General features: G+C 41.1%; 3 protein-coding genes across 3 annotated transcripts; 1 reads left to right on the plus strand and 2 right to left on the minus strand.

Annotated features, from left to right (window-relative positions):
• Nucleotides 1-1104: 1104 nt before the first annotated feature.
• On the minus strand, nucleotides 1105-6152 carry LOC148824021 (zinc finger transcription factor family protein 17-like). Its single transcript, XM_088927530.1, has 4 exons — nucleotides 6069-6152; nucleotides 5417-5499; nucleotides 4063-4211; nucleotides 1105-2442 (listed from the first exon to the last, which is right to left on the minus strand). The coding sequence occupies exons 1-4, from the start codon at nucleotides 6100-6102 to the stop codon at nucleotides 1836-1838; spliced, it is 873 nt and encodes a 290-aa protein (XP_088783656.1). The 5' UTR covers nucleotides 6103-6152; the 3' UTR covers nucleotides 1105-1835.
• A 121-nt stretch (nucleotides 6153-6273) lies between these two features.
• Nucleotides 6274-12519, plus strand: wbp2 (WW domain binding protein 2). Its single transcript, XM_088928076.1, has 8 exons — nucleotides 6274-6470; nucleotides 7726-7834; nucleotides 8599-8734; nucleotides 9314-9406; nucleotides 9749-9883; nucleotides 10014-10133; nucleotides 10461-10534; nucleotides 11403-12519. The coding sequence occupies exons 1-8, from the start codon at nucleotides 6412-6414 to the stop codon at nucleotides 11448-11450; spliced, it is 774 nt and encodes a 257-aa protein (XP_088784202.1). The 5' UTR covers nucleotides 6274-6411; the 3' UTR covers nucleotides 11451-12519.
• Nucleotides 12520-13190: 671 nt separating this feature from the next.
• Nucleotides 13191-21661, minus strand: trim65 (tripartite motif containing 65). Its single transcript, XM_088928078.1, has 7 exons — nucleotides 21556-21661; nucleotides 20558-20962; nucleotides 19676-19771; nucleotides 18518-18748; nucleotides 17663-17831; nucleotides 16725-16814; nucleotides 13191-15654 (listed from the first exon to the last, which is right to left on the minus strand). The coding sequence occupies exons 2-7, from the start codon at nucleotides 20951-20953 to the stop codon at nucleotides 15128-15130; spliced, it is 1509 nt and encodes a 502-aa protein (XP_088784204.1). The 5' UTR covers nucleotides 20954-20962; nucleotides 21556-21661; the 3' UTR covers nucleotides 13191-15127.
• Between the last annotated feature and the right edge of the window lie 59 nt (nucleotides 21662-21720).

Genomic DNA, 21720 nt, shown 5'->3' on the forward strand with positions numbered 1-21720 from the left:
CTTCGATCAGGTCTCCAGCAAACTGGCACTAATATGGTGCCAAGGAGGACCTGGCCTTATCTACAGTACAGTCTACAGTTGTTGAAGAAATATGAAAGTAGGTCCCCCCACATGGTGTTGGAAATTAACTTGCAAAATGTAATAAATGTAAACTCTAATAAGTGCAACTCCCCCCCAAAATATTTTATGGTCTCACCCATCACCAAAATATCATGCTGGTCCTGCTACAGTGCCCTAACTAATGCCTGTAAGATCTGTGATAAGAGCAGCTGACATTCTCTCGAAGCAATTTTTAATCTTCTCACAACATGAAGACCAGATGTGAACACAGCCCACTGCTCTGTCCTCCTTCCTCAGCTCAGTGCTTCTGTATCCTGTCAGTTGTGTGTTTCAACACCTCCCAGGGCACTTCTGCTTTTAGGGTCAGCTGAGAGCAGGAGGCAGGGCCCAGTCACAAGTTTATAGTTGAAAGAGTAGACAGTCAAGCGCAGTCACTGCTCCAGAGCAGGCTGCCCGCACAATTCCAGCAGCACTCCAGGTGAATCTAGACTACGGATCTGAACAAGCTCCTTTCTTGGATGAGCCACTTGGTTATTCCATCTATCCATCTTTTAAAAGTTTCTTCCAAGTCACGGTCATAGGGGAGCCAGAACCTATAACAACAAGTAATAGGCAAAAGGCGGGATACACCCTGGAAGGGACGCCAGTCCATCGTTGGGAACACACACGGACACGCACACACTCAGACCTATGGCCAAGTTTCCTAGGAGCCACTTAATCATCCAGTATTTTTTTTGAGCACCGGAAGGAAACACACGTGAACACCGGGAGAATAAACAAACTCCACACAGACAGCAGATAGCACCCCAGGCCTGGAATTGAACCCTGGGTCCCAATACTGCGAGACAGCAATGCGATTCTGTTAGCTGCTCAGTTATCCCAATACTGCTCAATTTAAAGTGTGAATAACTTCAAGACATGTCATTCTAACCTGGCCTGAGAAAACACATACAGAAGCACAACCCTTTTAAGCCATACTTAAATTCCATTTCTGAAAACCCAGGCATACTGAAAAAAACATTGTTAATGAATATCCAACACAAATTTACAACAAATTTAAGTTTAATCTGTAGTATTTTCTGCACCTATTTCTAAACGAAAATCTACAAAATGTACATTGGTGTCCTCTGGTGGTCAAACATTAATTTGGGTCTTTGCTTCTGTGATACTGTATCAATGTTCTCATGACTGTCACTTCTTCTGATGATGCAGAGCTTCAGATGGTCACTTGGGCAAAGTGAATGACAAAAGATTTCCCGTGCCTAATAATTTTAACTTCTTTAACCATGACCATTTTTATGGCTTTTTTAATTCTCAATGCCTATGTACTTTAAATGTAAAGCTTTAAACCAGTTTTAAACAGCACAGTTGGGACCAAGAGTTTCACAATACCCCAGAATTTCCTTCTCCTGGCAACTACCATAGAAGAATGTGTCTTTATAAACAGTGCTGTTACTTTTCCAAAACACCTTTTCAAATAAATCCATTCTATAACACTTGCTTCAGAATAATACATTAAACTTTAAGAGTTCTGTAAATGCAGGAAACCATTTTGTATTAACGCAACCTCTGCAAGTGCAGTTGTTTTCCAGGTCCTTATGCCAATACTTGAGCTTTCCACCCACTTCACCAGAGCTTTTGCCCTTATGTTCAGTGTTACACCCACAGGCTAATATCTCCTGAAAGATTTGCTTTGGATTTAGTCTCTAGAGCCCAGGAGGACTGAAGTACTGCTGTGAATTCCAGCTTAGTGCGCCTAAAACAGGTTTTGCTGCTCAGCTTGCTTCTTTGTTGGAATCTGCTTTGAGGAGGCCATCGTGACCATTTGTCTTATTCAATAAAGCCTCTCCCATGGCTATAGCACTGGTCAAGTGATCACAGAGCGCATTAAGCGCCTCAGTGGATATGTCTTCCTTTGTCATGTCCACAATGATCTGAACTTGCTGCAGAATTTTTTCACGGATTCTCTCTCTTTCGTGAGCGCTGTGAGTGGCGTCTATCTTGCTAGGCTTGATTAAATGCGACGTGTGTCCCAAACAGCACTCAACACTCACTGTTTCATCAGCCCTCTTTACAGACACTTTCATGTAGGCGCTACACCGGCCTCCAATTTTGCAAGATCCCCGTAATTTCCTTAGCTGTTCGCCTTCTCCTTTTGCTTTGTAGTGGCCTGATCGATTGCAGTGAAACCACTGGATCTTCGCTTCCTGTGTGTGTTTCAAGCCCTTCACGGACTTCACAAATGAGGCACTGTCATTGACTTCCACATTGGCCTTCCACTGAAGAAAATCCTCATAGTCAGAAAAGCTCTTGATTTCAACTTTAAGTGCCTTTTGGTGAGTCTCATTCAGGTGTCGAATCAGCTCCTGTTGCCCGCTGCATCTAAGACAGTGGAGTAAACTGATGTGAGGTTACAAGTCTATCTTGGGAAACATTGTGGCTGTACAATGCAGATTTTGCATGAATCATATGCGGACAGAAGTCATGTCGCTGACGTCACTACCAAAGCTATGGGGGAGATGACAGTATTTTCATAAGCACAAAAGCTATATCTGCTGATCTTCAGTAATCTATAAGGTATAATAGGACATGTAAACCATTATGACTTGCTATTCCTGCACACAGTTTACCACTCCATGCATATAGCTAGAAGGTGCATGAATGTCTTGTGTAAGTTATCTTATCTAATGGAGACAATATTATCCTCCAATAAAAGAAGCAGTGTGGGGCAGTGGTTAGGGTGCTGGACTTAAACTAAAAGGTTTTGGATTTGAAGAGGGGACAGTAATTCTTAATGAAGGTAACTTCATTCATTCAGAGTGCTTCAATAAAAATACCCAGCTGTATAAATGTTAAGCAGCTTTAGATAAAATCCAAATAATATCATAACAGAATGGCTGCTCCTTCTGTTTATGTGAAAATACTATTGTTTTAACTCCAAATTTACAAGCAACAGGGACTAAAGACGTGAAGACCTAACTTCTGTCTGCAAGCTTAAATATGATGAAAAATTAAAACCTGGATTTTGATATTATTGAAAATAAAAAAACACCCTCACCCTTTTCAATTTCTTTAATTCCACATATACTTTAATAGACACTAAAATCAGACAATTGCTACTGGGTTGATTCAAATATAATTATTTTTTGCACCTGTGTAAAGTTTTTCTTCCCAAAGGATCTGAAAGTGGTTTTGTGGGAGGGGACTCGAATTATCCACCCCTGAACTGTAGCACCCACCTGGGTCATACCACGACAAGGCAGTTCATATGGGGAAATGAGAAACTGCTCATCTAATTGACATGAGGAGAGCCAGAATGTACAAACCCCAGAACCACGTTAACACCACCTGCTCTTCCCAGAAAGACCACGGAACATTAAATGGCCAAGAAATAAAGATTTCGGTTTAACGTCTCATCAAACAGACATCACCTCCTACAGCAATGCTTTGGAAATTCCAATTCAGAGAGAAGAACACCACCTAATGGTTAACAACACCAACTGCAACAGCAACCTGCTGTTCTCTGGGGGTTTTCCATCCCAGTTCTGACAAGCCCAAGTGAGGTTGGAGAGATTATGCATGGATTTCTGTGTGGCCAAGTAATCAAAGTCACTTCAATTTTGCTATCAAGTAAAAGTCATTGCTTTTTATTAAATATTTAATTAAAGAATTTCTTCCTCACCAATGAAATACATTACATTTCCTCCCGTGTACTGCTCATTAATTAATACCAAGTCTTGAAGCTGTTCTCTGCCTTCCCGAAATGACCACATCTATTAAGACCATTACTGCAAGCCAGTCCGTACTGCTGCAGCTGAAACGTGTTTCTAAATTACTCATAAAAAATAAATTCAGCAGTAACAATATTTCAAGTTTCTTGCAAAAGCTCATCATGTTACTCAAAGCACTGGATGGCCCTTGAGCAGTTATTTGCCTTTCAAGTTTTTTTTTTGTTTCCCCCCACAAACCTCTCAAATTTTCTGAATGTCTTAGAAACTCCACCTGTAATTGCTGCACTCTAGACATGCGATAGCACTCTTCTTCTCCCCATGAGCCCTGTCAGGGTGCTTCCGAAGCTTGTGTTTATAGAGGCAGTTGCGTGAACTCAGACAGACATGGCAGTAAGGACACAGGTATTCTTTCTTCCCTCCCTGAAATGAAATCACAGTACAATGTTACATGCGCATGCGTTGTGTGGCCAATTCCTTCCACGCCACAGCCAGTCTTGGACGATACAGGGGATGCAAGGGCCTCTGCACCCTGGACCTTATCCTTCAGGTACCAGCTGTCATCTGAGATATTGTGAGGCAAGTTTATTGCACATTAGATACATAAAACCTGCCATGGAATATGGGTGCTTTCCTAATGCTTCAAAAGTGAAGAATACATAATGCTACATGAGGAAAGTTCCAGATAAGGTGATAATGGGTGCATTTAATGTTACAGAAAGATAAGAACTTACCAAACACCTGAAAAACCTCCTAAATGCTCTACAGTGGCTTACCCACTTTGCCAGGATCCTATATGATTGGTTACAGTTTTAAAATCTTGCTCCCCACTACAGAAAATGTGAATGACTTTCTTGGATTAAAGCAATTCGCATTTTGTTCAAAGGCATCACCGTCTAATGGGAATTCTCAATGTGCTAAGAATGAATTGAAATGTGCATACTTTTAAAATTAATTTCCTATCGGCAAACATCCAATTTCTAACTGGTTTTCCACTGCAGGGTTGCCAGAGCCTATCCCGACAATTAACAGGCACAAGGCAGGGCACAGCCTGGAGGGGACGCTGGTCCATCACAGGGCACATAGAGACAAAAATGCACACAATCACACCAGGGCCAATGGTTCCAGAACCAATTAATCTACCATTATGTTTTCAGACTGTGGAACCAAACCAGATCAACAGGAGAAAACCCATGCGAACATACAAACTCAACACAGGTAGCAACCCATGTCCAGAATTGAACCCAGGGCCCCAATGCTGCAAGGCAGTAATGCTAACCAATGCAGCATCGTACTGCCGTATTGGCAATTATGTGCATTTTTTTGTATTAAGGGTCATTTAAGATGGTTCCAAGTAGCTCCATGACTGCTAAGAAATTTATGCTCCAATGTCAATAAAAGCTGGGGATCAACATTTCATTAGGATTTGACATATTTTTCATTGTAGTGAATGACAACATACAGATATCAGATGATCAAGACTGGAGCTGTGCTCATTAAATGGGTATAAATGAAATAACCCCCATACTAAGTCACTGGTGAGAATTAATCTAAAAACTGGATTAGAGCAGTCCACAATATCCTAAATAGAATGAGGTGATTCATGGAAAGAGATGATAGAGGCTTACCTGTGCTTTCTGAAAGGAAGCAGGTTTGGAAATCTCTGAGCCCGTGGATGCAACCAGAACAGCAGACCCAGAGGTCCCCGAGTCTGAGGATGAAGAGGAATTAAAGGAGCTACACATGAAGACACCACATAAACCACACCACACATAAAGGCATCAATATACCGGCTAGAGTAAAAATAGCGAATACATCCTCAGAGATTTTCTTCAGTGATTAAACGTTTTGTACTAATCTACAATTCATTCAGCTTGCCTCGACTTTAAGTCGTATTGTAGCAAAATTTCTAGCTCCTAGTGTGCCTTTATTATTTTCAACTACGATTCTCCCTCTTTCCCGGAGAAAAACTTGGAGCTGTCAGACATTTAGAGACGATTTCAACCCTTTTTGAAGGAAAGCAGAGAGGTAATACAATAAATGCATTGACTGACGTAACACAAACATGCACTTCTAATATTTCTATTCTAAGAGGGCAGCTTTACTATGCAAGGACCCTCCAGGACTGCAAAACTGCAAAACTTTGTTGTCTTTTATCGCTCTTGCCCGCCTCGATGGCTGGGAGCCAGAAAGCTGTATTGCAAACGCAAAACGTTTAACTATGCAAAGTAATTTAACATGACAAAAATAATCCAGAAGTCCATGGATTATGCAACGCACCTTCCTGCAATCCACTCGAAACAAATTGCAACATGTTGCAACCACAGTGTACCACTCTCTAGCCCTTTGAAACGAAGCGGCTTATCTTCCTTCATGCATTTACGGAACGTAAGACAGCCCGAGTGCTGACGTCAACAGTTAAAACCACGGATGCCAATCGGTAATGGGGTAATGCGCATGTTAGTTGCGCCAGCGCAGCAGCAACCGGAAGTATTGTTGTTGCGTCAAATTCGTCAGTGCTGCAGTAGTTCAGAGAGCGATCGAAAGTGGGACAGACACCCGAAAAGCGTAGAGAGGAGTTACACAAAATAGTGATCGCCGATATTAATGACAAGGCAGCGCCATGGCGCTAAACAAGAATAATTCAGACTCGGGGGGGGTGATCATCAACAACAGCGAAAGGTAACGGTGGAATGGATTTTATAGTTTAAAATAGATCAGTGAAGTGATGGTTTCAAACTACAGACCTGTTATTTGTTTTTACCTATCCTGTGTTGTCGCTAGCATTTTTGCAGCTTGTTTTTTTAATAGAAGTCTTCCTAGCATATTAAGGAATTGTCCGTAACACAATGACAGTTACGAAGTGCGGTTTAACATTGACTGGTTTAGCTGTAAATTCAGTTTCTTCCTCTGCCGGCGCCAGAATGTTTATCACTGCTGTTAATTATCTTAGTAGGTTCAGTTGTCCAAAATACAGGGGCCTTCCGTCGTGTGCCAGATGGGAAATCTTTCATTTTAAAGACTGAGTTTCGGGTTTTGCTGGAATGTTCCCTTACGGTTCAGTTTGGGTTAAACCCATTGTATTAATCTCCTTAGATCCTACGGAGATCGCTGGCAGGCAGACGGTTTCTCACGGTCGAACTTTGTTCGTCAGAATGGTGGCATACATTTTCGGTCATTTGGCAGGCATTCGCCACCAGGTTTTGTCATGAATACGCTTTAGGAGGATGACGTGATGTATATAACACGCCAGAAACAATACTTCCAAATGAGAAGAACTAATTTGCTCGCTTCTCCGTGTTATCCCACCAGAAAAGCGCTCTATCGGTTAACCAGTTAACCATATCTTTATGAACCGTATAATATTACCATCGCGTTGCGCTTTTAGATGTTCCGTAACAAACAATGTGTGTAGCAGACATTTTAAAGAATGGACAGTTTAACAATATGGTTTTACTGAGGTGTTTGCAGTAGTTACCTACTGTTATTGCTGTCAGGAAAAAAAAAACTGCTATGCAGGCAAAATACTGCCTTCATAATTTTGTTTTTTTAACATGCTTTCTTGCCAAATTCCTTATTACTCTAACTTCACTCTTTTACCCGTTCAGGATTAAAAATGACCAATAAAGTATTGTAATATGTTACCAGAATATCCCATTACAGAAGCCTAAGTGCTTCACCATGGAGAGTATTGAAGCTTACTTTTCTATGTGTTTTTGAGGAAGTAGTTAAAGAGTGTTAAATTGCTTCTATTTCTGTAGTTTAACATGCATGGTTACAGGTTACTCCATGGTTACAGTTTCACATAATTTGCTTGCTTTAAGTCTTCTTTCAAGAATGCTTTCCTTCTGAGACACAGAAGCACTTTGAGGCATTCTCTGTTTTGAGAGTGATACATTTAATCTCTGCTCTTCTGCTGTTTTCCCTTGGTTCACAGTGTCCTGATGACCTATGACCATGTGGAGCTGTCCTTCACTGACGCAGAAACATTGCCAGAGCCTTTTAGGAAGAGCAAAAAGGGAAGCATCTATCTGACCCCATACCGGGTGAGAGAGAGACTGTTAATCTCAGTAATCAATAATCACCATGGTGTAATAGCATTACAACTAATCACTCTTATAAGCATCCATTGAAGTGATGCAGAACTTTTTCAGGAGCTGTGAATATTGTTTAAGGTACACAGACTGCGTCTTCACGATTACTTTCCCTCTTGCAAATTTTCATAGTGGTTGCCTAAAATAGTTCCTTTCTCCTAACACTGCCTTTGGCCAGTGAAGGAGTGAAAAAGCAAGGGTGGCAGTCCATTGGCGTGACTATAGAATCTGTAGCCTCATTGGTAAATCAGTAGCTGAGTGAAGCAGTGCCCTTCTTCGACCATTGTTAACTCTGCACACCAACAGGAAAACCAAAAGCTTCAAGGCGTAGTGTGACGAAGGGGCTTGGGAAAGTGTATTATTGTATATAAAACAACTGCTCGACTTTCTTACATTCCTTTTAGAATCCGAATTTTGCTCCCCCCCCCCACAGAATCATTCTGCATAATCTTACAGAAGCAGTTAGATAGTGGTAGATCACAGGACTCCCTGAGTCATTGTTTCAAGGAAAGCCAAGAGAGTGTAAGGTAACTTAATCCCCCTGCTTGGGAAACCCCAGTCGCAGTCCGCTAGTGACATGACCTTGAACTTGTCTCATTCTGATCATAGCGCCCAACCTGTGCTCTTGGTTGAGCAACACCTACAACCTCTGGGATGGAGTGTCCTCATTAAAAATGCAAGAATACAGACTAATACTGAATGCTGGTGTGTCATAGGTGATCTTCCTGACCAAAGGCAAGGATCCCATGCAGTCCTTCATGATGCCATTTTATCTGATGAAGGGCTGTGAGGTGAAACAGCCAGTCCTGGGGGCCAACTACATCAAGGGCAATGTGAGCTCTGAGTCCGAAGGTAAGATGCTTGGGGAGGGCTCAGTCTGTAGGCTGTCTTGGCATTTGGCTGGACAGGAAAACCTCTAAAGTGTGAGCTACATCAGCAAGGCGCATTTCCTTGACACGCATGTCTGCTGTTGCATGCTGGTCTCTTCCTGCACTGGACTAGCCGGTTTCAAAGCCAGATTCATGATTGAAGTTAAAACAATAATGGAACACGTTTCAGCTGTAACCTCCATTGCTCTTTTGATGCCACCATATTATAAAAATATGATCCCGCACTCAGTTTTCTACCCAAGAAAATGCTAAACACAAAGACACAAAGTATGTTTCAAACTTCTCGATACAAAGGGTCTTCTCATGACAACATCATCACGGGTATACATGTGCGTGACCAACAAATAGTTTTCAACAAGATAGCTAATTGATTCACTTCAGAAATATTTTTAAAATGTTGCTAACAATTCTAATGGAATAAAACATGCCCTGATCTATAACAAATTACTTTCCAGTGCTGTACACAGGGCTAAAATGAGGATCAGCAATTTGCAATGCAAAAGAGAATATGATCTCTGAAAAGACTGTGTCTCTCCTGCAGGAGGCTGGGAGGGTTCTTGCAACTTTAAACTGACCTTCACTTCAGGGGGGGCCATTGAGTTTGGACAGTACATGCTACAGGTGGCATCACAAGGTAGGAGATTTTTCCTTTACCTTTGGAACTCTGTCTGTGTCTGAGGTGCTGTTTCACCCCTGTTTGAGTCAGTCCAGTCTGTCTCTCACTTTGATTGAGCTTGCTAGGGGCTGTTGTGTTGATGATGCTATTTCCCCCTCCCCCAGGTGAACCTGTGGGGTGTGACTTTGAAGTACTCTTACACCATATGCTGTCTCACCTTGGATTGAGCTATTATGTATCAATGATGCTGTCTTGCCTCTGGCTGAGCCTTTCCAGTATGACTGTGAAGCTATCTCACCCTTGATTAAGCCTTGTGGGTTGTCGGTGTTGACACTGCTGTCTCTCCACTGTTCTTCTCAGCTTCTAGAGGTCAGCCTGTGAGTGGTGCCTTTGGGTGCCCCTACATGCCCAATGGAGCCTACTCCTATCCCCCACCCCCCGCCAATGGAATGTATGCTGGACCCCCACCAGGTTACGTCTATCCCCCTCCTCCAGGTCAGTGCCCACACCCCTGTCTCTGTGGTCAGGTTGCATGCTTTTTTTAAATTTCGATTTCTCACGCAGACATTTTGATGTCTTTGTTTTGATGTTTGCAGTCAGAGTTTTTGTCTCTTTTCTTCCTCAGCTGGATTTTACCCTGGGCCCCCAGCTTTTGACAGTGCTGCTAGTTACATGCCTCCTCCCCCCTATTCTGGACCAATGGAACAGCCCCCTCAAGACCCAGGCCTGCCCAACACTCCAGCAGGTAGTGGGATAGAACACTCCTTTCAGTAGTAAGGGACAAGAGCATGAGCGAGTTTACTGGTCCATATTGAGCTGCACTCTTCAGGTGCAAAGGCCAGCACTGCAGCATGTTGACCTTGCCCGTGCCGTGTGTTTCCAGAATTAAGAAGCTGTCTTTTCTAAATGTTGGCATCTGCCAGCTTATTTTAAGAACCTGCTTAGTTAAGTACCTGCATAGTGTTTCCTACTTAGCTTTTGAGACCACTTTATGATGCTCAGAGTATTAGCACTTGCCGATTTGCTTCACATTGCCTGAAATTAATACCCAGTTTCCTTTTCACTAACACAGCGCAAGCAAAAGCTGCAGAGGCAGCAGCCAGCACCAGCTACTCATCTCCTGGCCCTCCTGTCTACATGCCCGAGGTGAGCACCAGGTTTCACCTGCAGACCATTTCTGATCTGAGACACTAACTCAGGAATGGGAATCCTAAATTAGCTGAGCTGCATACCTGACTACCAAACTACTGTAGATCCTACTGTGTGACAACAGTGTGTTGAAAGCATTGCAGCAAGTGCATATTTTTATCAAGTCTATTTGAAAAAACATACTTGTTTAAAAATGTAATTAGAAAGAATGCATCATTTCATTCAGCATTCTCAAGTTGATTTGTGACTCGCACAATACTTCACACAATCTAGAATATGGTGACTTGGCTATTGGGAGCTGCAGTGTACGTTATGGGCATCAATGATTTACTTAAGACCTCCTCTGTTATTTTCTACTGTTACGACTTCTACTTTTATTAATACGGCTTAGTCTGTGTGATAAGAAACCAAGCTGTTTAAAAAACTTTTCAAGTCATATCAAAATCTTTTTTAAACCTTATCACAACTTATGAGCAGTCAGCGTGTTGTAGCAGCGTATCAAATGTACCAGTCAAATCTAATTAACGTATTATTGTCAGATGCTTAACATTAACGTCACTTGGTCCTCTCTACGTATCCATAAGGCTACTTTTTGTTCTACAGAAGATGGGTCTGCCAGGACTGACTGTTTAGCCCCGTTGCTCAAAACATTAAAGTTTAAAATGTAGTAGAAGCTCATCATAGAATTGTATATCTGCATGAAGGCAGAAGATATGGAAGGGTTAAAAGTAAGAGAACGGTTCAGCAGTGTATATCATCCTCACAGCAGCTCCATAAATGTCCGATAATCTCAAGGCACCTGGATTCACTGGTGCTGAATAGTATACAGTATGACAGTGACTTATTAGATGTTTTGTGTTTGCAGGACAAACCTCCTCCCTACTCCCCACCAGAGGACAAGAAATCCAAGTAAAAGAAGCAGATGGTGGCACTCAGTGATCACTCTTCCCATTCTCCCCTATCCTGTCTAGATGACAGGCACCCCAAACCCTCCCCTGCAAACCCTGGACCCATGATAGAACTGGAGCATGTGCCTGTAGTATTAATGCTGCACGAACAAACTCTTTTACTACATTTAGGACTTTGTCCATTACACTCCCATGTATACATCACCTGATAATCCTGCTGTCTCCACCCCAAAGATGAATAATTTTAATCCACATTTGATTGGCAATCACACTGCTCTTTGGACCTTCATATAGTGTCACTTCAAGCAGTGAATTCTGTCTAAATAAACTACAGCTTTCCAGGGTTTCAGTGGGATGATCTGTCTCTGTATGATGAACTGCACATTAAAAGGCATATAACTGTTATAATCAGAAAATACTAAATACAAGTTAATAACTAAAAACCATAGGAAGACCTGGAAGAAGTCGGGCAATTGCATGAATGGATACAATTACCTGCTTTTTATACTCCTGTCATTCCTTAAAAATTAAAGATGGTGAGAGGACCGATTTGAACATGGGTACAATTGTAAGCATTCTCTCATGTTTTAATGAAGAAACTTAAATCCGTTAAAAAATCTGTTGAAAGGCACAGTTAGATTACGGTGAAGGGTCTTAGCTTGGGTTCTAGAACTCTCATCTTTTTTCAAAGCAAAAAAGAGTATCTTAGTAATATATACATTAACTTTGTAATATCCTAAACAGCTCATTCCTAGTAATCAACCATTCTGTTCTTGCAGTATTAACAGATGGTACGATGAAGGCACTTTCCAGTGCAGCACCTTACTTTTCATTCATTACCTGTGGCTTCTCCTGTGGCACAAAGCAGATGGCTGTTTTTCTTCGCAAAGCTTGCACTTTTAAATGGCTATGCATTATGTGCCCCCTCCTCCCCGTGTGTATAAAGGTGAAAGTTTATTTAAAAATCGTACTAATTTATTCATTAATTTATTAAGTTGAAAAGGCATGGTTACTTATGTGTGACTCTTCTAAACTGTGAATTAACTCAGTTTTAATAAATTGAATTTGTGTGAACAGACTCTTTTGCAGTTTTCTTTAATAGTGGGAGTAATACATTCAGGGCTGTGCTTGGGTAGCTATCAATTATGTTCAGTAACTTTGATTAATTAGATTTTGGGAAGACACTTAACTGGCCAAAATATTTGGAACCCTTACTCTGCAACTACCTTGAAGCACCCATTTTACATACAGTATGTCTCTGAGAGATTTTCAGCCAAATTTGATCCTATTCCTGTACATGAATGGTTTCAGTTGAGGTTCTGATTAAGAATGAGAGCAGCAAGTTTCACTGGTTTTTGACCTGGGAAGAAGATACAAATCTGTTCACGTAATGCATGGGATCCCTAAATGTTTGGCTCATTTAGCTCTGACAGATACAGTTCATTCAACTCATTCAAGCCTCCACCCAGAATGCAGGATGAATCCTCAGAAATGGAGGTTCCTGGTTTTAATCCATCTGGCTATACCTTGCAGCTGTTACCAAAAGTCCAAGAATGTATAGAAGGAAGACGGATTGCTCATGAGATCCCAAATTCAGATAGAGCAGCTGTCCCCGTCATTGGACTTGAACCCTCAGGCACTGTGCCTTTATGGCACAGTCTCTGCAAGACCGTCTCTAGGACTGTACTTAAAGAATGAGACAGGTTTGACTGTTCTCTCTAGGAACGGTCTCCTACTAGTTTCCATTTCTTTTCATTCATACATATGCAATTTTATTTTAGAATCTTCAGTAATTTACATTCTTTACAATACATAAAAAATGAACCAAGCATTTGAGTATGTTCATAGAATACACACAATCCTATAATTTTTAAACCAAGAATGTAAACCAGTAAACTTTCAAGACACCTTCAATATAATACTATAAAGCATTCAAATATGTGCAAATGCTGTGTAAACATTATTTTTTATACAAACAGCTGTAATTTAGAAGTAGCATTAAAATGTTTTAGTTCTGTAAATGTAATATGCCACATGAAAGCATGTATAATCTGTAATAGCGGACACTCAACAATTTGAATGAATGCATTTTTTCTGAACCACTATAAAAAGAGTCTGAGAAATACCCTGTTTTTACTGGGGCAAGGAAGTGCTGGAAATAGTTAATAGTACTAAAGAACTCAGAAAATCATGAAATAAGATTCTTAATTTTACTTGCTTGAGAATTGCTTGATATTTTTCACTATACTAAAAGAACATATGACATGTCTCATTCATGACATGAATACGTTTCATGCTTTTCTATCAGTTCTTCAGAGTTTGTAAACAGCTTGCCAATGTGGCCCAGACTGTAAGGACACACTGGAAGCAGACAGTTGCTTTACCAAGAGAATTTATATTTGTTCGAAGGTAGCTATAGTTTTAAAGAAGGAGGATTCACTAGACACTTTCTAGGTAGGTTATTGTATTTATGTAAAGGTTTATTCCATGCTGAAAAGAAATACAATATCCTGTTTTATAGCTCTATACACAACTCTCCATCTGTCAGCTCAATCTCCATTCTCCTTATTATATGGGTGACCGCAATATATACTGTATGTAGCAACACCAAATGTGATTCCATTATCCACTTTGTGGATCCCAACACACCCCCTCCCATTTTAGCATACTGGTAACATTGATTAGCAGTATGGGAAGCAACAGATGACAGGATTTAATCTGAGACGTATAGCCAAGCAATTGCTTCTTCATCGTCAGCTAAAATACATCACTATAAATTTATAAAAATAAAAATACTGATATATTCTACTTACATCATTACAAAACATCTCAAGGTGCTTTCCAGGTAGGAGAGTGCTCACTTGTTTTGCCACTGAAATGCATCCCCCTCTCAGGTGGCAGGCCACTCGCTACACGTTAAGATAAAGTGGGGAACAGAGAAATTACACTTGCCTGAGGTATGCAATGGGGTTTACCAAGGATGCCTGAGTTAGCACGCATTCTTGAACACTCACAAGCACAAGCTTGTCTCCATACAAGGATTTTCATTTAACATTTCACTCAAAATGGCACAGTATCCCTGCCACTACCTGAAATACACTCACTCAGGTAATGGTCCACAGATGCAACAAAAAACTCACATTTGTAGATGTCATATTCAAACACCTGTTTTACCTTCTGAGCTTAGACAATTTCAAGTGTGATGGTTGTATATGTGCTGGCTGAAATATAGTAACTCTTACTACAGGAAATTTGTACGTCCCAAATTTAAGTCCAGCATCAAGGTAGGCACATATGTCAGCTATTTAATTCTGACCTTCATTTTTCTTACAATTAGCAAAGAGAAATAACCCTTCTATTTTTAATTAAATAGTGCACATTTTAAACAGGATTTAAAAAGATGAACAGCAAAAGAACAGAATGCATGAAAACAAGAAATTACACCAAGACACAAGCCATATTAAACCGAGCACGGCTAACAGAAATATTCCAAATGCGACACGACAACAAGCACCCAGCTTGTTTTAATCTTGTGTAAAAACAGTGGTACAACATCCAGTGGCCTGATGCAGAAGGTCATATACAGAACAGTCATTGGAAGTTGATTGGAAGTAGTGAGAGTTACATTAACACTGCAAGCCTTGATACAAGAACTGGCCAATGACAAGAGCTGTTCCTGCAGTCAAGGCATGCACAGTGTGACACTCACACCTTCGCCAATCCAGAAGGCTGGGTACAGCTCCTGGGAGAAGGCATTGTAGAAGGTATGCAGGATGGTCTGCCCTTCCCCATAGTAGGTGAGTGTACCAGCATGGCAGTTCAGCAGGAGACCGATCCTCCTATAATGGGGCCTGATCTGGACTGCCTCCTTCCTGCCTGCATGCCAGGCACAGAGTTCTTTCTCAGACAGATGAAGGCTCCAGGAAAACTCATTCAATCCCAGGATCAAGCCCTTGCCTTTCCCCTTCCTGGGTATCGAATCATAAGCCACCCCTATGTAGGCCCAGGGTTTGGTTATCTCTACCTCCCAGTAGTGCTGCCCCCCCGACAACCCCTCAGTGCACAACACCTGCCAGACGTGCTCAAAACGGGCTTTATTGGGGGGGTAGTTCTGTGGGTCTGAAGTCTTGTGCTTTGCCTGGCGGTTGTCCTTAGACAGCCAGATGTTGGCATTGGCTGTGTCAGGGTTAAACGAGAGCTTCCTGTAATCTGTTGTGGGAGGAAGATACAGAGAAGATTACTGCATGGAAATCCCTCAGAAAGCATGAGTGTAGAGAATTCAGTGTGCCTGTCACAGTACCTGTTCTGCTTCTCTCTGCTCTATATTATAGTCTGACATAAATTCCACATACAATTTCAATCCAAGCTCCAACTAAGGAAGACACCTCAGTTTTTCACTCATTGATTGAATCATTGATTCAAGCAAGATATAAAAGCACCCAGCTTGTTTTAATCTTGTTATTTCCTACTTGTTACAGTGTCAATGATTGAACTGATACACCAAATACATCTATGATTTTTTTTCAAAAAGCCAACATAGCCTTTTTGCTATAATACTATGACACCGCACACCAACAACAACAGAACTTTTCTCCACTTGTACATGTTCCGTGATAAAAGGAATACATGGCTGTATATAAGAATCAGAAATGGCAACATCAACAGTGAAGTAGAAATTTCTTGTACAGTTGGCTCCTGTGAAATCCTAACGGAGAGAATGGAACAGGAAAAGTATTGTACAGAAGTCAGCATTGGAGAGAGAAAAATTTAACAGTATTTTAGGATATAAAAAAACAACTTAAAGATTCTGCTGGAGTTAGACAAGTTCTGTCAATCAGTACCACTATTTGTCAAGAACACAAACAAAATATAAAAAAATAAATGGTCAATATATAATACATTACTTTTCTGAAATTATACTTTCTGCTCTGCACAAAGAGAAAATTAAGCAATGAACCTTGTCACTGTCACGTACTACTAACCCTTTTCTGATTCAGTGTTTTAAAGCACCAGGTCAGTTTCAGACTGAAGTCCAGTTGAAAACAGCATGAGGAAATTCAACAGGAGTAGCATTAGGAGATAAACCTGTTTAGACACAAACCTCATTTGGTTGTACATTAAAATAGTACAGTGGTAAGTGCTTTTTTATTCACCGCAGAAAGCAATATGAAAGTTGATTCAAGCAAATTTATTTTGCCACGTCAGAATTAGTGCCATGTGGCAGTTTGACCAACAGTGGAAGATAAGATAGTGACTATAATTTTCTGAAAACCACCCACTTGCACGGAAGCCTTCTCTAACAGGTGAACAGCTTGAGTCAATGGGATCTGGAATACTAGCCACCACAATCTGCTTATCTTCTGGAGAACCTGATGGTATGGAGACAAAAGAGAAAAAGATGGATTGATATTTGAGTTTAAAAGTCCTAGTGTTGTGAAGTTTGAGTACAAATAGATATTTGTCATATGGGACCAATTTATGAGAAAAGAAGCACTAAACTTCTTGTACAAGCAACACATAACTGCACAATAACTGCACTCCCGCCCAAATAGGGAAATGTGCCTGTGGCATTTTGTGAGGGACAACGGCATTGCTGTTACTGATTCCACACCTACTGACAATGTACAGAAAAACCTAGTCCATAATACCAAGTAATAGTAGCCTGTTGCGTGATCGATACATTTAGGTTAACTGCAAATCAAAACATTTCAAATCATAATGGGACTATGTGTAGCATAGTCCCATTATGGGTAGCAACCTGATCCCTGGTTTAGTAGTTTCTTTGCTCCACTAAACAGCCGACTGCCTCCTTTTAAATAACAGAATACACATACAATACATGTTATACGCATTGAACAATTATTCCTGATATATCATCTTGCAGCTTTGCCTGAACTCTTTATCATTTGTTTATATTAATTTTACATCCTCTTGACAACTTCACTCCCCCATAATGCCATTCCAGAATGCTCATTATTTAAAAAATCTATTAACAATTACAGTAAATACATGCTAAGATTTTATCTTTAAAAATTAAAACATGAAAGTGAATACAGGTAGAGAAGATATAATATCATAAATGAAACTATAAAAAGAAAAACATGAAAAAATAAAACTTTCAACAGAAATGGTTTAATACACATGATTAACACCCATCCACTAACAGCTGCCCATTCTCACAATAAGAATACCCAGGCAGTTCTGCTGGTGCTCTTACCTTGGCTCTCCTGGCCACTGGCCGCACTTATTGCTTTCTCCAGATCCTCCAGCAGAAGCTTGGAGATCTTGGACAAGATGCCAGTCACCCCGGTTAATATGTCTTGAAGATCTGAGGAAACATTCAGGGGCACATTCCTAATGCCTGGCAGTGCAACAAACTGAGCCTCCTGTGGATGATTGAGAAAACAGAGATGGGTCATATTGCATACTTTGGGTGTTAACTTACAGAGGAGGCCTGTCTTAATGTACAAAATATCAGTGGTTGTCGGGCTGAAAACCTAATAGGCCAATAATGAATGGTCAATGAAAGACATCTATTTGACCAATTCTTAAATAATTCGAATATTTTACATACTGTAACTTACTTTCCTTAAACATCAAGACCCTAAGGAACAGGGAAATATTTCAATTTATAAAGCACCTTTAAATGAGGAATCCTAAGGCAAAGTCCATGTCTGATCTCAGGACCAGATTAAAAAAAACCAACAACATTATCCTCACTATAGGGTATTACTGAATGTTAATCAACCTGACTTGCCACTTCAACCATGACCCAACATGAGCAAGCATGCTTCCCTCTGATGTCCACTGATGAGGCTCTTGCTCATCACATGCCATTAACTCCACCGCACCATATGGAAGTGTCGGTGCTGACAGGAGAAGGGATGTTGCTGCAAGCTTGAAGGTGCATCATAATTCTCTGGGACACAGCATTAGCTGGTATCAACAGGATACCAAGGAGTAAGAATGGAGGCCATGCAATGCAGTGCCACTGGTCACTTCAAATGTATGGACTGCAGACAGAAGCCACAACATTATGGTCTCGTAAAAAAAGGATCTGCAGCCTCTTTACCCGGAGAAAGTGAATATCTGGTAGAGTATGAATGGTTTCAATCTGTTTCTGGTTTTCCCTCAGCTTCTCAGCTTGTTCTTCCAGAGTGGTGAGTCTCCCCTCAGCCTCGGTCAGAACCACCTCCATCTCCTGCTGCATGAACTGCTGGACTGCCTCCTGCTTCTCCGTCACGCTCTTCAACAGCTGGCAGAACTTCACATTCACCCACTCGGATGTCTGCTGCAAGAAAACCTGGATCAGAAAAGAAGAAGAATTAGAAGGTGCCCCAGACCAGAATTAAATCTAGAAACCAAGAGCTGCATGTAAGCAGCATTAATTGTCATGCCACCATGCCTGCCTCCTATACATAGTCCATATCTTCTGTCAAGAGACTTATCATAGTGGGCATCGTAGTGTGTTAAATGCACACATCCAGCACAACTGTGACTTTTTTGATATTGTAAGTCACATGTACTGGGACACAGGGCCAAAACAGAATTCTACACTGTTTCTGCTATAAATTTTAAAGCAATAAAACAAATCAAGAATTATGCTGTAGTATTATACTTCTGAAAGCTCAGTGCTAATGAAGATCTTTGTTACTGCTATAGCAGATCCTAGGTCATGAGATGTTGTGCAGAGGGCATTGTGTGCTTTTCTGGGTATGGTGGCAGTGGTTGCAGTGGTGTTGCAGGGTTCAATTCCAGATCAAGGGCTATCTGTCTTAGAATTTGTATTTTGTGTGGGTTTCCTCCCACAGTCCAAACTATACTGGTAGGTTAATTGACTTTGGGGACTATTGGCTTCGGTGTGAGTGTGGCTCTGTGAGCCCGCTGTTTGGTGGGACAAGCTGCGGTTTCCCCCGAGACATGTAATTGGAGGAAGTGGTTAGAAAATGAATGGATGAATGAGAATTGCACTGGATGTTAAAACAATTAGAAATATTATTTTTATTTCTATTGATAGTGTTCTTTAACCTTGGTGATGTCAATGGTTGCACTTCCCTTTTCTCCTGAACCTGGACTGGCCATTGCTGTTGACCACAAGAAGTGTCTTCACAAGAAGCAAGGTTCACCTGATACATGGTGCTACAAAGGACAAGCACTGTGATTTAAATTAGGACCAGCCTAAAAAAAGGGTTAATTACAAACTGATTGCCAATTACCACAGCAAGCATACCTTGGTCTTGGCAATGTTGTCCTTTAGTTCTTCAATGCTCTTTGTCGTGCCCTCGATGTATCTGACCAACTCTTGATTCTTTTTGCTGAGTGTTACCTGTCAAAGCAAACTGCAGTGTTAAAGTCTAATTTCTCAGCTGTCTCCTTTGCATTCCATATGGTGTCACACTCAAATGTGGTTTCAGCATAGATTCACCTAAGAAACTTATGACACTACCAGAGGCTAAGAAAGAGAGGTTAAGAAAAAAAGGAAGGGGGTCTGGCAGCTGGTTCAATCAGTAAAGGTGCTCACTCCAGGTGCAGGTTGAAGAGGGCAAGCCTAGGTTAACCTACAGCACCAATGGGACTGAAATTCTATGTGTTCACCATTAGCAGAATATAACCAGGGCAGAGCTCTGGGGTTGACTAGACAGGGCTCTTTGGCTCTCAGCAAAACAGAGACTCCTGTACCTGTAGACTTGCAGTGAAATCAGTGAATAACACCCTAAGCACAAGGAAGCTTTCAGCACACCCTATGGCTCTGAGCAGTGTGCAGGTTGGTGGAACATGTCAGCCATTCTTCAATCTCCATGTGCAATACAGGGGTTATTGCTGTGTACCAACACAGAAAGAAACAACTGTCGATTCCAAGCTGAGTAGGACTAAAATGAAAAACACAAAAAAAACATTGTTCAAACTGAAGCAAAAATTCCATTTTGGTCAAGTTCACTGCTTGAGTGATTCTTGAGCTTGAATTGACAGCATCTCCACAGTATTGGATAAGGGTATTGCACCTCTATCATTTTTACTGCCAGATAGTGTGGAGACACAGCTCCCTGGGCCACAGGTATTTCCTTTTCTGTGCACTGGTACAAAGCAGTGAGAGGGATGTGGTTCTGCTTACCTCTTGGGTTTTCCTCTCTTCCTGTATGAGCACGATGTCATGGGGCTTGCACTCTTGAATGGCACATTGGCAACATATGCACATGCGGTCAGTTCTGCAGTAGAGCTCAAGGGATTTATTGTGCTGCCTGCAGGTCCCCACCTCCCTCTTGCTGCATACATTGCCCAGAGCACCTTCAGCACATTCATGATTCTCCAGCAGATCGGACAAGTTCACATTTTTGTTGAGGGGGGGCTTTTCATTGAAGGACATCCGACAAGATGGACAGCATATTCCATTCCCCCTCTCCCAATGCTTGCTGATGCAGTCGTGACAGAAGTTGTGCCCGCAAGGGATGGTGACCGGGACTTTGAAGGGCTCAAGACAGATGGCACAAGACAGATTCGCATGGTCCATTTCTGTCACCTAAAGATATAAAAACGAATTAATATCGCCACAGTAAAAATCAATTCTGTCTTTGAAATTACTTTAGCTAAAAAAATACAGTAGTAGGCAGACTGCAGTGAGTGTAGCTCTTCCTCCCACTACACTGAAGGCACGCACAGCTATCACAAAATTAGCACAACTTCCTATTTAAATTGTTGATTTCATGTGGATTAAGGTGCCAACATTACTCACATAAAAAGCCTGAAATTTAGAATAGCCCTGCTGGACAACAGATAAGCAAAGGGGTGCACAAGTTTAGAAAGATTTTATTACAGCCTTTATAACATATAACATTAGCAGTAGTATCGATGGGTTTAATTAGAGCATAATACCCCCAGTGTGAAAGAAAGCAGTATCAAAAGGATGGTATGCAGATCCTGCATACAGATCCTGTTATCGAGAGTAAGGAAACCCTGTCCCTTTTTTCAGTTTTAGGCGAAAAACCAAACCCCAAGTTTTCGAAAACCATTTACAAATTCAACCAATAAACAATTAAATACGAACAATGCACATTTTTTGAATGAGCAACAATAAAACGTTATGGAAGGTAAAAGTCAGACTTAGGGACTTACCTCTAGACTTCAGCAGGCAAGTACTTTATGCCAATACTGTATCTTTTTTTAATGTCAACACCACTTCTCTTCCGCAATGTTTTCCGGAAACACGTTCTTCTTTACATACACAATATGGTAACTGTTTCCAGAAAATGCGTGTGACGTCACGTAGACTGCAAGAAC

The sequence above is a fragment of the Atractosteus spatula genome, chromosome 11 (assembly GCF_055471065.1).
Source record: "Atractosteus spatula isolate fAtrSpa1 chromosome 11, fAtrSpa1.hap1, whole genome shotgun sequence".
Taxonomy (NCBI): Eukaryota; Metazoa; Chordata; class Actinopteri; order Semionotiformes; family Lepisosteidae; genus Atractosteus; species Atractosteus spatula.